The sequence below is a fragment of the Paralichthys olivaceus genome, chromosome 6 (assembly GCF_024713975.1).
Source record: "Paralichthys olivaceus isolate ysfri-2021 chromosome 6, ASM2471397v2, whole genome shotgun sequence".
NCBI lineage: Eukaryota > Metazoa > Chordata > Actinopteri > Pleuronectiformes > Paralichthyidae > Paralichthys > Paralichthys olivaceus.
Genome location: NC_091098.1, coordinates 19,316,096 through 19,331,767, shown reverse-complemented (window position 1 = coordinate 19,331,767; position 15,672 = coordinate 19,316,096). Strand labels below are relative to the sequence as shown.

General features: G+C 40.3%; 1 protein-coding gene across 2 annotated transcripts; it reads left to right on the top strand.

Moving 5' to 3' along the window:
- Nucleotides 1-27: 27 nt before the first annotated feature.
- Nucleotides 28-5,881, top strand: abtb1 (ankyrin repeat and BTB (POZ) domain containing 1). Of its 2 annotated transcripts, XM_069527057.1 has the most exons (13): nucleotides 182-306; nucleotides 434-560; nucleotides 1,336-1,398; nucleotides 1,479-1,534; nucleotides 1,650-1,794; nucleotides 1,945-2,104; nucleotides 2,244-2,289; nucleotides 2,742-2,858; nucleotides 3,024-3,136; nucleotides 3,232-3,330; nucleotides 3,419-3,586; nucleotides 3,945-4,145; nucleotides 4,571-5,881. In XM_069527057.1, the coding sequence occupies exons 2-13, from the start codon at nucleotides 526-528 to the stop codon at nucleotides 4,775-4,777; spliced, it is 1,410 nt and encodes a 469-aa protein (XP_069383158.1). In that variant the 5' UTR covers nucleotides 182-306; nucleotides 434-525; the 3' UTR covers nucleotides 4,778-5,881. The 2 variants fall into 2 exon arrangements, with proteins under 2 accessions (XP_069383157.1, XP_069383158.1); XM_069527056.1 differs by lacking the exon at nucleotides 434-560 and having other exon boundaries at nucleotides 28-306.
- The last annotated feature ends 9,791 nt before the right edge of the window (nucleotides 5,882-15,672 follow it).

Here is a 15,672-nt window from a genome sequence, read left to right as displayed (position 1 = left end):
CTGGCCAATCAGACGCAGCGCAGGGGCGGGCCCCTCGGCCACCAGGGGAAGGGGGAAAAAAACCAAAACACCTCCGTAACACCGAGGATCCGATCAGCCTGTAAACAACTGTGCAGGAAGGTGTGACATCCCAGACAACTTCCCAGCGTCGAGCCTGCAAACCCGGAGGCTTCCAGCAAACCGTCGCTCACCTGTCCGGTAGACAGGCCGTCTCAATGCATCACAGAGCCGCGAAAACACCGAGGAGAACATGGATGTATACGATCTGTTTAGCAGCTGCAGAAAGGGCGACCTTTTTAGAGTCAGGTAATCACACGATCGTGTTGTTGTTGTTGTTGTTGTTGTTGTTGTGTGTGTGTGTGTGTGTGTGTGTGCGCGCGCGCGCGTGCTAAATGCTAACCGGATTTACATGTTTTGCTGCTATCTTGTTCAGATATAGTTTCCTCAGCGGAACACGAGACCAGCTGCATGAGTTAGAATCAACATGTAGAGACGGAGCTGAGCAGCCTGCTAACATTAGCTCTGATGACCAAGCTGGTAACTGAAGCCAACGTTTGTAGGTCAGCTCCTCAGCTGAGTGATGATAACAACAACTATTACATCCACAATTATTGAAGGGAATAGTGGGATGTCCAGGATTTAGTGTGAGAGAGGCAGGATTGGTTAGACAGCTGTCAACTGGGTGTCATCTGCATAACAAAGGCACTTTTGAGACTCTAAGTTGTATTTTCAGTAAATGTAGTCTACATGTATAGTGACAAACATAATGTGTGCAGAAGAACAGAAGGAGGATTTTATACTGATGGGTGGTGACTAATAAATTATATTTAATCACAACATGATCATGAAAAAGGGATGCATTTTTAAAAAAGCATTTTATTTACACACCTCACACATTAACATAGGATATGAGACTTTAGCCTGACGCAACATCCACTGAACACAGAACAATTGTTTGACGTTATGTTGGCACCTGACTGACATGGATTTCTGATACAGATATATTAATGATATCATGTATGTAATATATACATATATTAATAACTTAAAAAGATGTTTTAAAGTTTACATTGATTCCTAAAATGTAAATAATATTTGAGGCTTGATATTTTATAGTTTAACCACAAACTCAATTATAAAAAGCTTTAAATAAAAGTAGAACATACATACAACCAACTGACACTAAATTAAGGAAATAAACCCATTTTTCTGTAAAACATAAATTCACATCTTTTCGGCATTGTTTATGGTTCATAATGTTTTTGTGGTTGTGACTGAATAGACCACAGTACACCACCGTAACTTTTCCACCACTTCTTTTCTTTTCTGTGTCAGATACCTCGTTGAACAAAGAGATGTGGAGCTCAATGTAAGAGATAAATGGGACAGTACCCCGCTGTAAGTACAAATTTAGGCGAAGAGTCAAATCCTAACACGGCATCATTATCCTATGTTGAAATGTGTACATTATTCTCCAGGTATTACGCCTGTCTCTGTGGTCATGAGGAGCTGGTCGAGTACCTGTTGGCTAGTGGTAATGATGTTTACACATAAACGACTAAATACTGAAACTATTTTCCTGGGATTTGTTGCTGATTCTTACAATTGCACCAAAAAATATTGTAGAATAATCAGATTTTCTTTTTCAGGTGCCAAGTGTGAAGCCAACACATTTGATGGTGAGAGGTGCCTGTACGGCTCCCTGAGTGACTCAGTTCGACGCCTGCTCAAAGATTACAAGTGTGTCAGTGCCCGCACTATGCAGCGGGATGATTTCAACCACTTCCTGCACATGTAAGAGCTGTTCTCTACAGAGCTGTTCATTTTCCTCAGCTGTTTCAGAGGCACAGAATACTACCTCTATAGCTTGTACCTAAATCTGCAAGACCACACAGAGGACATTAATGTCATCCAAACATTTGTATGTTTTGTTTTTGCCCTCAGGTTACTGGAGCAGGGTCAACACAGTGATGTCAAGTTCCTGGTGCATGGTCAGACATTTCAGGCTCACCGCTGTGTACTCAGCGCCCGCTCCGAGTACTTCACTGAAATGTTTGAGAGCAAATGGAAAGGAAAGAACTTGATAACTCTCAAACACCCTCTGGTAGATATATATATATATATATACATATATATCCTCATTGATTCCCTCTGTGCTGCTCTTACAGTGTCATGTCTGTTACATTGTACAATATTGTCATATTATCTGTATCAATATGCATGAAGGCTGTTTTTGATTTCAGATCAACCCTGCAGCCTTTGGAGCCATCCTGCAGTATTTCTACACAGGTTGGTGTGTTTAAGAGCGGAAAAAGTTCAGACGTCACTGTTTCGTTTGAAAATCTCGCCTGTCCTATTTTTCATGTGTGAAAAATAAAGTGTAACCATGCCTAGTTTGTGAGAAAGCCCTTTTTGTATTTTGCCTAAATGACTAAGAAGTAGATGCCTCAGTTTCTTTTTCAACACCAGATAAAACTATACTGGCTGCAACAGGCTTCAACCTGCAGCTGGAATCCCTCATGTTTTTAAAGGTGCCCTATGGAGTTTCTGACCATTAGTTGCTCTGTGGAGCATTTTTTAATGAGTTGGTCCCCATTTTACACCATCACACTGTCACCTTTAAAAGGCAAAAAATGCCAAGTGCACAAAATGTAAAACGACAAAAAAACAAAGCCAGACAAGTTCCTGCTGCCAATTTGAACTTGTAAAAAGTGTTGTTGTTTCTCTCCTCTATGTTTTAGGAGGAATGGATATCGATATAAGCCTTGTGGAGGAGTGCAGACGAATTGCTAAACAGTGCAAGATGACAGATTTCATAGAGGAGCTGGAGAATAAATGTAAACATGTGTATGACTTTGGTAAGACAGTACTCTTCGCACTCATCGTGTGTTATCACTGTGATTCATCTAGAGCTTTTTAAAATAGCTTCAGTGTCCTGGGACACTTTTTAAACTCATGACCATTTTTCAGCAGCATGAAATGATCTTCTCCGCATGCATGATGTGGGTCCGTGTTTTTTTCAGTGTCCAACAAGCCAGGAATCTGTGTGAAAGTCCTGACTGTGGAGCCTCAGAGCTGTCAGCTTCAGGAGGAGATGGCTCAGTTAGCAGACTGTGCTCTGCCCACTGAACTAAGAGTAAGGACGTTTTAGCAAAGAATAAGAACATGGTCACACTATATTTGTGAGCATCTGACAGTTTGATCAAGCTTTTTGTTGTTGTTCCTCTCTAGGTTGGATTTGGAGAACTTCCCTTCAACAGAGTCGACCACTTCCCTACGTATCCTGACATCTGCTTCAGAGTGGATGGTTACAATTTCTTGTGTCATAAGGTACAAACTCACACAACATAACAAACCCTGTCCCTTGAAAAAAACGGAACATTATAGATTTATTGTGTGCGTGTGTGTTTGTCTCTAGGTGTTTTTCTCCGGGCGGAGTGACTACTTTAAAGCCTTACTGCAGGATCACTTCAGTGAGGGAGAGCAGTTGCCGTCGCTGCCCAGCACTCCAGTGATCACTTTACACAACATTTCCAATGAAGTCTTTATCCATGTCATGTATTACATCTACAGTAATACCACAGAGGTGGGTGAACAGCTTCACTCTGACGTTTGCAGTGGTTAGTTTGTTTAAAAAAAAAAAAATAGAAATACTTGCTTCTCAGGCTACGAGCCCAGGAGTCACGAAAACATGGGAAACTAGAAACGCTGCTTTTACGAATCAATTTGTTGCTTCTAACCATTAAAAGCAAAGTTAACAACTTGCTCTGCCAGAAGCAATAATGTTACTTATAAAACATTCTTGCTGGTCATTTGTTTTACAAAAACTGGAAATCTCCTCTACTCTTTTTCCAGACCTGTGACATAATGTAGAATTCATGTAAATTATACTGCAGGTAAATTCAGCCTCATTGTTTGACACCTGATCTGTTCTTCATGTCCAGCTGACGACGGAGAACGCGTTGGACGTGCTGTGTGTGGCGGACATGTATCTGCTGACGGGGCTGAAGCGTCTGTGTGGGAAGACACTCGGTATGACTATGTGTGAAGACAACGTCCTGTACTTGTGGAAGACGGCCAAGCTTTTCCGTCTCTCCCGTCTGGAGGATCAATGCACTGAGTTCATGGCCAGGATCATTGAGCGGGTAGGTGTTTGTGTCTGCGTCTACGTCTCGGATCAATATGAAGCCAGAGCCCATAGGTTATTAGCTTGGCACTAAGACTATATGCAGGGGAGAAGTTACTACGTCTGGTCAAGAATGCATTGTTCAGTTTTTTACTCCCTGTGAAACTGCAAATAGTAATTTTTGCATCTGGGTTTGGGACAAATTAAACACAATATAATGTGTGGATATGAGCTGCTTATCAGAAGTATCTGTGGGTTTTCTCTGGGTATTCCAACTGTCTCTCACAGTCCAAATACATGCAGACTGGGGTAAGGGTAATTAGAGACTGTAGGTGTGAGCAAGAGTAGTTGTTTGTGAGATCCCAGTTTTCAAACTCTCTCAGCTCTAGGATGAGTTTGAGGATAAATTCACATCCTTGGACTTGTCGTACCCGTCTTTTGCAGCTGGTGGAGCAGCCTGAGTTTGCCGAGATCATCATAGAGGACGCCGCATCGCTGGATGAACGTCACGAGACCGACTCCGTCCCCTTGGTGGATGAAATTCGCTACCACATTACAAGCAATGTACAGACGTACAGCGCCATCGAGGAGGCCAATCAGAAGCTGGAGGCCTTAGAGGAACTGCTGTCCAGCATTAATATTGACTGCTGAACGGTAGGCAGGCTGTGGTTGCATCAGCAGCGAGGAACAAAAAGAATTGGATGAAAAGAAAACATATGCTTCTGCATGTTTGGAGGTTTTATTTCATTTACAGTATATTTTACAGAGTATATATTTTGGTGGTAGCTGGTTGTGATGTGTAGGGGCAGATTTGTATGTCGGCTGTTTTAAGTTTGTTTAAGATTTACCATGTGTGGGGAAATACATTAGGTACAGAGTATCATATTAATTTGTTTGCAAGTTTTGAGGAAGTGGTTTATTATATATTTACAACGGATTATCATTGTATAGCACATGCATGAATTTACTTTCATTTGTAGCTGCTAGAACAGCAGCTTATTTAGCATTTTTAAAATATGGTTTGGCCCTAATGAATTTCAGCACCGGCGCTTATAGTGAAGTCAGTAATTTTAGTTTGACAGTAACTGAAAGCAGAATGAGTCCACGCCATGCACTGGCTCACACTTGAGAACTATTGGTTACTAGGTCAAACCCTAGAACATGGCTGGACTCTGTGTAGTCGGTTGAGGACGATGTTGAAAACTTTTGTGAAGCTGCAGCTCTGTTTTTTTTTACTAAGGGAGCCGGCAGGATGAAGTCTGTTCATGGACATTCTGGGATGTTGTGTTGGACTGTGGTCCCGTCAGAAGAAGTATGCGTTGACTTCATTTATCCAGAAAATATTTTAAATTTGAGCTTTTATTTTCAAGTTGCATAGAATATGGTTTTATGATGTACTTCCTGCACAGCAGCAGTGAAGATGAACTGCAGCTTTTATTTTGTGTTCGATTGGATTTAGTGGCTTTAGTTCACTTCACTATTCAATCAATAACATTCCTCAAGCGTGAACACACAATACATTATCCCCCCCACATATTCTGGCACTTTGTGTACATTTGATGAATAATGAATCTATTTCTTGAAGCATACAGTGTGTCAAGAAAATTATGCTGTAGCTATTTGCATGTTTAGATTTACCATCGACACAGCAAAAATATTTAAAGGTCTGTTTTGAAAACGTCCTGATGTGCCTGCTGTTAGAAAAATGGATAAATAACAGCTTCTGGTTTTGGTAAATAAACTTGGTACAGTGAGCATGAGTTGTGTGTTATTCAATATGTCTCTATGAATTTTAAAGTATGTCACTGTGACTTCATTTAAATTCATTTGTTCTTTTAGCCATGAATCAGCAGCCGGCTCTAGTGATGACAGTGTTGGTGGTTTGATCCAGGCCAGACGCTGGTGCCCCCATGGGGCTTTAGGGGATTTGTGTGTTTAAGCAAAGTATCTAAACGACTATTAGCATGTGATGTCCATGAAATTTGGTGCAGATGTTCGAATCTCTCTTAAGAATTGTAATCACCCTTTCATTTGTCATCTAGTGCCACCTTCAGGTCAAATTTCTTTCTTGTCCATTACTTGGTGACCAAATACCTGCAAAAGTAATGATATCCCATCAACCTCAGCAACGCTGACAACCCCACCCATTAACAGCAATACGCAGCAATATAAACATTGAATGAAACATTGAATGGTCACTATAATGAAGTCTTAAGCAGGTTTAATGACATTTTTAATGTTAATTTATGTACTTTTCCGACCCCCAATGCAGCTCATCACAAGGAGGTCGAATTTAATTAAGAGTCAGAGAGAAACGGTCCAAAAGAACATGAATTTATCACAAATTAACAAATAAACCCAACTTTAACACAAGATTAACAGACGCCTGATTGTGTGGCCAAAACTGAAGAAAGAAAACCCCACAGATCAAAGCACATGGGAATCATCCTCTAACAACCAACACCAACAACCTAAACTAAACCTAACAGAAATATATGGACAAAAACTGGACCAGTGCACCCGCCAGAGAAGGAAAACATAAGAAACAACACACTGGATGCTCATGAGGTCGTTTTGTTCAGTCTGCTGCTGCTGCAACCAGGACTGAAGAGACAGAAACGTCCTGCTCCCTCTTACAAATCCCAGATCATTCAGATCTCCACCTGCCAAACACCTGAAATGAGAGTTTGAGAGGTTATGTGACAGCTCAACCAGCAGGAGGCAGTCAATTCAATGACTTCACTAAAGACTAAGTTTATGTTGTGGTTTCACCATATTGTCATTCATTATCACAGAGCAGCCACATATGAGGGTCCCATGAGGAGTTGTGAGCTTTGACATACTTAAATGTGCTTACTGCTTTTTATAGTGTTTCATAAACTATTTATCAAACTATATACAAATGCCAGACAGAAAAGTAAGAGTGTTTCCGTGAGTGGACTCAACATTCTCATATTTTACTTCAAAGAATAAAACAAAACCACCAGAAAAAGTCCCACAGCTGTGAGTGTATGTACTTGTACAGGTATCTTTATGAGGACCATTCTCAGAACTACAACCCACAGCGTGAGAACATTAAGGGAAAGTGAGGACATTTTGACTGGTCGCCAATTTTTCAGTGGACTGTTTAGACTGGGTTTTAGGGTTAGAATTAAGTTTAGGTTAGGGTTACGATTATACATTTAGTTTGGATGGTGAAGGTCAGGATAAAGGGTAAGGGCATGCATTATCCCAATGAGTGTCCTCATGATAGATGAACAAACGTGTCTGTGTGTGTGTGTGTGTGTGTGTGTGTGTGTTTGTGTGGTGGCTTTACCTTTGTCTTATTCGTCTTCTATCTTTTATCTAAATAAAGTACAGCTGTGTGATCCACAGTTTAGGGAGCCACCTAAAGATGGCACCACTTCTCAGTTTATCGTCAGCGGGTGGCCTGTCACACAGCAGCTGCCTCCTGGAGGAAACACATCTTTTCATGCATTGTGGGAAACAAATAAATCCTTCATCTTGAGCTCTGAACTCATGGGAACAGTTTTTGAATGGGGCCGTTTGTCAGTTCACATCACTCGTCCATCACAGGTTCACAAGGTCAGTAAATGGCGAGGCACTGTCACTGCAGTGATTTAAATAAGTGTATACGTTTGCATCACTGTGCTCGCTGTACAGTTTGTAACTGGCCCCCCGTTGGACTCTATCACCCCTATTTCAAAGAGTCTCTGAGGCAAAGACAAAGCCGTATGTCACCTTAATGGAGCCCTGAGGTTCTGAATAGCACGTAAGCTCAAATCCCAGCGGGAGCCCACTGTGTTGCAGAGCTGCTGTTAGAACACATTAAAGAGCAGTTCAATTGAAACACTGAGGCCATCCGTTAGACGACAAAACCCCTGGCATCCAGCCTAACTCAAGGCATACATGTAGAAAAAAGACAAGAGTAAACAGCACAATTAGTTATTACGTCAGCAAGCTCCCTTTACAAATATTTTACGGTTGTTGCTAGGTAACTCAGCATGGTTTTGGTCTTGCCTGGGAAACTCCAGTTTATTGGGTTTCAGACAAGTCAAATGATTATTTACGCAGTGTGCAGGAAGATCTCATATTTCTCGTCATTTTATTAAATTCCCATGGAGACGGTGTTTGCACGTGGAACCGGCCTTTGTAACTTCCTGTTTATCACCTCCACTCGAGCAGGAGAGAGTGAGGCCTGAACACTGTGAGTGTGGAGTTTGTTTCGAAATCAGCAGTTTGTCAGTAAAATCCAACTTTAAATGACCTTACAGTCTAAAATCTTAACAACAATTTGATGGATATCCCTTAAATTCATGGCGCCCCCAGGATGTTTTGTTCTAACTTTGGTGATCCCCTGGTCTTTAATCTAGCGCCACCATCAGGCCAAATGTTCCACTTCGTCTTGGGATGATCAGGTAGCTCATGTGGTACAGCACATACCATGTACCAAGGGGGAGTCCTTCCTGCAGTGGCCTGCGTTAAAATCCATCCCACTGCTGCATATCATATATATTTTTCTACTATGCAAATATAAAAAACATTCTTTGCAGTTCTAATCCAAGTTCACCCAAAGTGGAGTATAGGTGTTCTCCCTGTGTCTGCATGGGAAGATGTTGGTTTTGTGTAATTCGACACAGATTGGGTCTCGGTTAATTTCAGACTTTAAATTGACCCTGGTGACCTGGAGACCTGTTCAGGGTGACCCACGTCTCTTGCTCAGTGTCAGGTGGGATTAGCCCCAACTCCACCCGTGACCTTCAGCAGTATATATAGGCTGATGGGTTTAGTTTACACTAATAAAAGTTCTAACGTCCAACTGTCAGTCATTGTTTTTATTGTCAACATCAGCTGATGTGACACAGTTTATCTGATTGAGGAGAATCAGATGTATGATGGCATGAAACTGTGTGCATCATGTCATCAGTGACATCAAATAATCAATCATGTGACTATATGTCTGTTCATCCAAAACTTATTTTGACACTTCTGATTGGGTTTCAAATAATTTCCTTTTCAAAGTAATGGCATCATAATTTTATGCATGCAATTTGAACATCCTCAAATCAACCTGTAGCCAAAGAGCACTGACTAGTACTAAAGCCAATATATTTTAATTTCTCTGTTCTATCTGTAAAGTTATTATTAGCCTCGCTGTTGGTTTGACCCATCACACTGCAATAAAGATCAGCAGGATTCTTTCACAATAAAAGTATAAGTATAGCCCCAGATTCTCCTCCCACAGTTTCTTTTTTCTCTGGTCAACTCTGAAGTCCTCTCGCTGACTTATTTTGGTGGTTTCTTAAAGTGCATCATATTTCACCTTGGGTGGTTTACGGCTCAATAAAATGTTCTGTGGCTCACATTTAGGATTCACTATATTTGGAGCAGTTTGGGAAGCTGCAGCTGACCGGATACTGCTGTTGTTATTGTAATGTTTGTTTTAATTCTATTTTTTAAACTTTTTAAATGTTTCTCTGTTTTATGTGAATTCATACAAATAATTAATAACCTCTTAGAGGGGAACATTGTACTTTGACTCTGCTACATTTAGTTACTGATCACTTAGAAACCATTTATTTTAACTTGTATTACTAAATTGCATTATACTAAATATACTACTAAATACTAAATATCACAAAATTAGAATGGCACTCAGTGTGCAAACCTCCAATATTCCCCTTATGAAACCACATTAGAATGCACTAGATCTTTTATTTTTATTTGGATCTGCACCAAATTGCACACATTTATAAATATTTGTCACTTAGACATGCATTTGTTTTTTCTTTCATCAAGAGCCATGATTTATTCCATGAGAAATCAATGAAAATGTAGAAAAGGGCTCAGTGCATCTACAATATATTATCTTCTATAATACAATACAAACTTAATAAACATATATATTTATCTGTATAATATAAAGTGGATGAAATTGGCATTGATTAAAATTGAGCATCCTGTCAAACATAATGCATCTGTAAGGTTTTGAGTACAAAGTTTTTGTTTTACTTGCAAGTAACTTTGTTTGCAATTTGCACAGTTACACAGTATGAAAACAACAGATGTCTTAGTCATTTGAATAAGAAAGCTGTTGTAGCAACAATGGGAGCCATGGGGAAATGAAAAGGGAAGGGGACGAAGAAATTCGGAGAACAGGTTGCTCACAAACTGAGAAATTAAGTAATATATAATTTTAAAAATAGAAACATGTCTTTCACACTGGACTAATGCAAATTCTCAAGTACCTAGCATATCCTTCAGTGTACTTCTACCACACAGTGCACAGTTTCACCTCTGACATCTGTCTTTAAGGTGTCAGCCATTACTGCCTTGTATTCTGTGACGGACAGACGTGCACATTGACGACGTGATGGCGCGGACAACTGCTGTGTCCCCCCAGGCGACGGAAGACATAACTCACTGCTGCTGTCACTGCCAATATCCTAATTTGCAATTAGTTGGGGATTACCACCAGAGAGAGAGAGAGAGACAGAGAGAGAGACAGAGAGAGAGAGACAGGGAGAGAGACAGAGAGAGAGGTAAGCCCATGCTTAGCCAGAGACTGACCTGAAAAGTGTTTTTTCTCTCTCCCACTCTATTGTTTACCCCACTTTTATATTTCCATAAATGAACACCTTCAAAATAACAATATTGCAATACTAACGTTCTACAGTGCTACTACATATAGATGCAGTACATCGTAGTTTTATTGTGGCACCACAGAAAGCCAGTCGTAGGACTTGGAGTCAGAGCAGTCTGTTCCCAGCCAGCGATTATGTAAGAATGGCTGGCTGGGAAATGGCAGAGTAAAGACTATACACGCAATAAATTAAACAACAGGTTCGCGCCAAGAAGATCTCTTCACAGGGTTGTCTTGAAAATAGAAGGGGCTCTGCAGCCAGACACTTTGCCCCCCTGCATTTCCATGTCCTGTCATGTACATACCAGTATGCCTACACAGTTCCATAGACACTGTCACTGAAGCTTATCAACCACCAGTTCTGTTTATCTCCATTCACTGCATAGAGCTCCTCTTGGACGTGTGTGAGAGTCAGATGCTTACACTTAACATAGCCACAGTAATATGGGATTAAGCCTTATACGCTCCCTTGAAGTATTAGCGGCCGGGACGCAGACAAGCGAGCAGTGGTCTTATTAGTCAGCTTTGACAAAGACAGCAGGACCTCTGAGAAAGCTGAGTAAATATATCCGGCCCGTGCTTACACAGATCATGGAAGCATCCCAAGCTGCAGCACAGGTCATCTTAGAGGTTTTATTTAACATGTAAATGTCTGAGTGTTTATATCATCCTTCATCATGTGTCTTATCTTCTTTGATTGTTTGTGTATTGCATAGTTTAAAGCTCCACTCAAGGTGAGTAACAAGGTTGCCAGTCACAGCCAGCTCTGCAGAGATATACAAACAGCGTCTGCATGTGAGACAGGATTACAGTGTCACCATGTGACTGGTCTGTCCTTAGACAGACCTCTAACAAAAGACAGGCTAAATCTATCCAGGACAACAAACTCTGGTCCACATCTCTTTAGTAGAAACAATCAGTTGGGCTTCTGACGGTGTAGATTCATCAGAGCTGCTGCGAGGAGTTTAGCGTCTGTGTCTGCTGAGTTTATTAACAATACAGATCCAAACAATGACACAGAAACTTGTTACCTGCAGAGCAGGTTAGAGATTTGCTCATGTCTGTTTGTTTTTGTCAGCAGCCACAAAACCTGGTGGAATGAGACCAAAAAGAAAACCCAGGACAAAAGAGCAGATCCAGGCTTTTATTCTCACTTTTTTAAAGATTTTAATTTTTTGGGCATATATTCAGTGTTTCCAAGGAAATAGTTCATGTATCTTGATGACAAATATCTGGCATGTTTAGGGAACTAACATCTATTGTGTGAAATCTGCTAGCAGAGATTATTGTGGTTTCAGGATGGTAGTTGTTTTTCAGCCGCTGCCCAGTAACAATGGCTACAAACTGTAACTACCAGCAATGTGCAGCTGAGATAACATAATGTGTCCTTGAATTTAAGGGACTGTTGGGTCTTGGTGGAGGTATGTACTCCATTGAGGGTGCCACTCTAGTTCAAGTTTCTGCTGTTCTTAATTTCTCTCATTGGCTCAGGGGAGAGAGCGGGTCGTCCTCAAATAAGAAGTGGTTCGATCGTCTTCCCCATTCCTCTTTTCTGCTCCCAAATTAGTTTCAACTTTCTTTCTGCCTGGACGTAGTGGAAGGTTTTCATTGTCAGTGATACACTATCGTCATTGTGTGTCTGCAGCCAGAAGTGTAACGCAAAAATCTGGGCCCTGCACATGTGCAGCCTGAGTGGGTTTAATACATCCCATTGTCACGCCTTCACAGAGACCTGGATCATCAAGATGCATCAAACACAGCGTGATTTATTCCTCTTTTCTCAACATGATGTGTCAAGTTTTCATTTTGAAGTTTTACAACAGTGTTGTGTCTGAGTTGTGGAACCATAATAATGTCATGAATAAGTCTCCTCTTAAGAGTTGATATAACTATAGGTAAATCCACTGTAATAGTAATAAACATGACTTTGCTTTGAACGTTCAGATGTTTTCTTTCCTGCTAATATAACTCGACACAATAAAGCTCTCCTTCCTCTGTGTGTGTTCAGCTACTTTAGATTCAGGGATGTTTTTTGCACAGTTACAAACAGTGAGCGTCCAAACTTGCGATTTCTTTCACTCACTTTCCTGTTTCCTGGCCATTTCACCTCAGGCATCAGGAAAGCACTTGACAGAGCTTTTGTTCTCTGTAGCAGAACCCATCACTGAAACGGGTAAAACCCATGCACTGCATAAAAATAAGGAGTAATAAACAGTCTCTTTGTTCCTGGATTCTGATTTGAGTCTATCTCTGTAATAAAACCGTACAATGAAATGCTTCATTTCTGGTTCAGTATAAAAACAGCTCCCTTGATTATAACCAAGATTACTTGCCTTCTATTCCTGGTTTTAAATCAATAATAAAGTTGCTCTTATCTCACTAGACACAGCAGATGATGATTTATTTAGAATATTTTGATAAGTACATAATACTTTGTATTAATGGAAGAGACACTCTCCTTGCAATAGATGACGTACAAACGTGGTCGTACCGCCTGTTTGGCTGATGCTCTGGATTAAGACGCTACAGTGAACTGCAGTCTAGTCTACTCCACTGGCATAAATGATAAATATTTGATGTTATATGTATATGTGTTTTACACTATTATTAGAAACTAAAATCCACTTTGACTGGTTAGACTCTTTGACCTTTTATTTCAGCAGCTTGAAACTTCCCTTATGTGTATGACAGATGCTTTTCTTAATAAAACCGCCTCGCCTTACCTTACAGTGATGCTAGCAGCACTGTGAAGCCTCACAGTATTTCAGCTACATGCTAAAATCTGCTAACCTGAAGCGCCAGATGGTTTGTTACATGTTGGAGCTGATTGATGTTGAAGAGCAATTACTTTTACTTCAAGAGCTGCAACGAAGAAAAGAAAGACGTCGTAGGAGATGGTCTGTTCAACCAATAAACTCAGTGAGGCAAAGCAGGAGATTCTGGATATACTGGAAATACGATGCTACCAAGCGGACCAATCACGGCTCTTGCAGTCGGCATCGCCTTGACCCGTGGTCACGTTTTGGGGAGGTGCATATCAGGGTTTATGCAGGGTTCTGCGTAGGGTACCGACTACACGTAGCTATGCCGGAGCTATGGCGTATATATGACGCAGAAGCATGAATTGGGCTTTACAGTCTGTGGTTTTAACCGCTGCACATGTTGTTGTTATTGGAGTGATCCAAGAAACATTAGTAAATGATTTACTGGCCAATAATGTGGCCATTGAATAATTCAATAATGGTAATGTTTAATTGATTGAATTATTAATGATAAATAATTTACCAATGCTTTAGAGATAAATTTTTAATAGTAACAACTTAAAACTTAACAAGTGTTAATACAGTTATAAATGATCATAAATCATTGATGACCTAAGGGTTTGAGTATGATAGTCAAATAAACATAACAACATGTAAATGAATCTAAACACACGTACTATTTTCTTTTTCTCATTTGTACAGCAAATGCTCTTTGGTTATGAAAAGAAAAAGCTGTTTGGTCTTTGAACCCTGTTTCCTGTGTTTATAACTGATAAGAACATGTTCCTTGTTTCTGTTTGTTCTTTTTGGAGGGCTGCTGTGATGCGTTGAGGTGCACTCGGGCTTTACAATGATATTCCATGTTTGGGGCAAAAAGTACATTTACTTTTTCCCTGCAGGCTCCAGGTGCACCTTCACTGTCCATATCTGCAAGTCACCCACTGGATGAATGAGTGGATAAGTGGATGAGTCAATGAATGTGTGCTATGTACTGTATATAGAGGAGAGTCTGCTGAAGTAGGTCTGATGAACTAAGACGTTTACAGCTTATACCATTTGCTTACTGGCACATACTTAACCTACTTTTTCTGTTGCTGCCGCATCGAGTGTATGATTAATTGACATGTGTCCTTTAATAACCCCAATCCGTCCTCTCAGCAGGATAAAACCTGAGGTGTAGACGTCCCTTTTAAGCTGCTGGTGCTGAAAACAATGTTCCCAAACTGTGGACCTGGAACCTTCAGGGATCTGTGAGGACATTGTTTATCACTTTTAAATTATTTTTGAATCTACAGCTGATTCTGACAGTTTGACTTTCCCGCTTCATGTTTTTTGTGTGTGAGAAATAAGCTTATAATATTAATACAAATTGAATATTGTATTGTATTCTAACTGAAGGAATGGTTTAACACATAAATAAACTATGAGTAATTTATACCTTTTTACATTTATTGTTATTTATTATTTGGTTTGAGTTTTAGGTTTTCAGATAATATCTCTCCTAAAAACAACACAGTCACAAACACACACATCTGCTCCACACAACATATTTTTCCACAAGGTTTTCATTTTATTTTTACTTTAAGGGGAACTCTATATTTATCTGTTTTTAACACAATATTGACAGCGTCTCTCAAAGATCACTTAACCATAACAGTATACAGAGCATGACACAGACTAAAATATGATGGATTATGTTGTGGTGCAATTCTAAGAGGTTTTAAAGGTGAGTGTGTGTGTGTCTGTTTGTGTGTGTGTCTGTTTGTGTTTGTCTGTGGCTCATCATCAGTTGATGTTTAACATTATAAACCCCTATGAGGAGTTCATCAGTTTAAGTTGACTCTTGAGTGCCAGACTTTGTCAGGCCATTGTGCTCTCTGAGAACAGTGAGTGGTAACTAAACAGACCGCAGACGAAGGACACAGAGGAGACATATTCCCTTATTAGGCCTTGTTATATGCTGATACTGTACTGGTTTACATTTCCCAGATAACAAACCAGAGCAGAGGATAGTGATTCAAAAATGATCACAGCACACACACTCATGAATAAAGTTAATTTTTGCACAGAGATGCTTGGAAGTGGCACGGCGATGTTATGGAGGGAGCTGGTTATGAAACTGTGCTGCATGTAAAAATAAA

What these genes read in the sequence shown, in the direction of transcription:
- abtb1 (XM_069527056.1), top strand. Translation starts at nt 251, where the DNA reads ATGGATGTATACGATCTGTTTAGCAGCTGCAGAAAGGGCGACCTTTTT. An exon ending in AAATGGGACAGTACCCCGCT is followed by an intron (nt 1,399 to 1,478) that starts GTAAGTACAAAT and finishes ATTATTCTCCAG; the next exon opens with GTATTACGCCTGTCTCTGTG. An exon ending in CTCTGCCCACTGAACTAAGA is followed by an intron (nt 3,137 to 3,231) that starts GTAAGGACGTTT and finishes GTTCCTCTCTAG; the next exon opens with GTTGGATTTGGAGAACTTCC.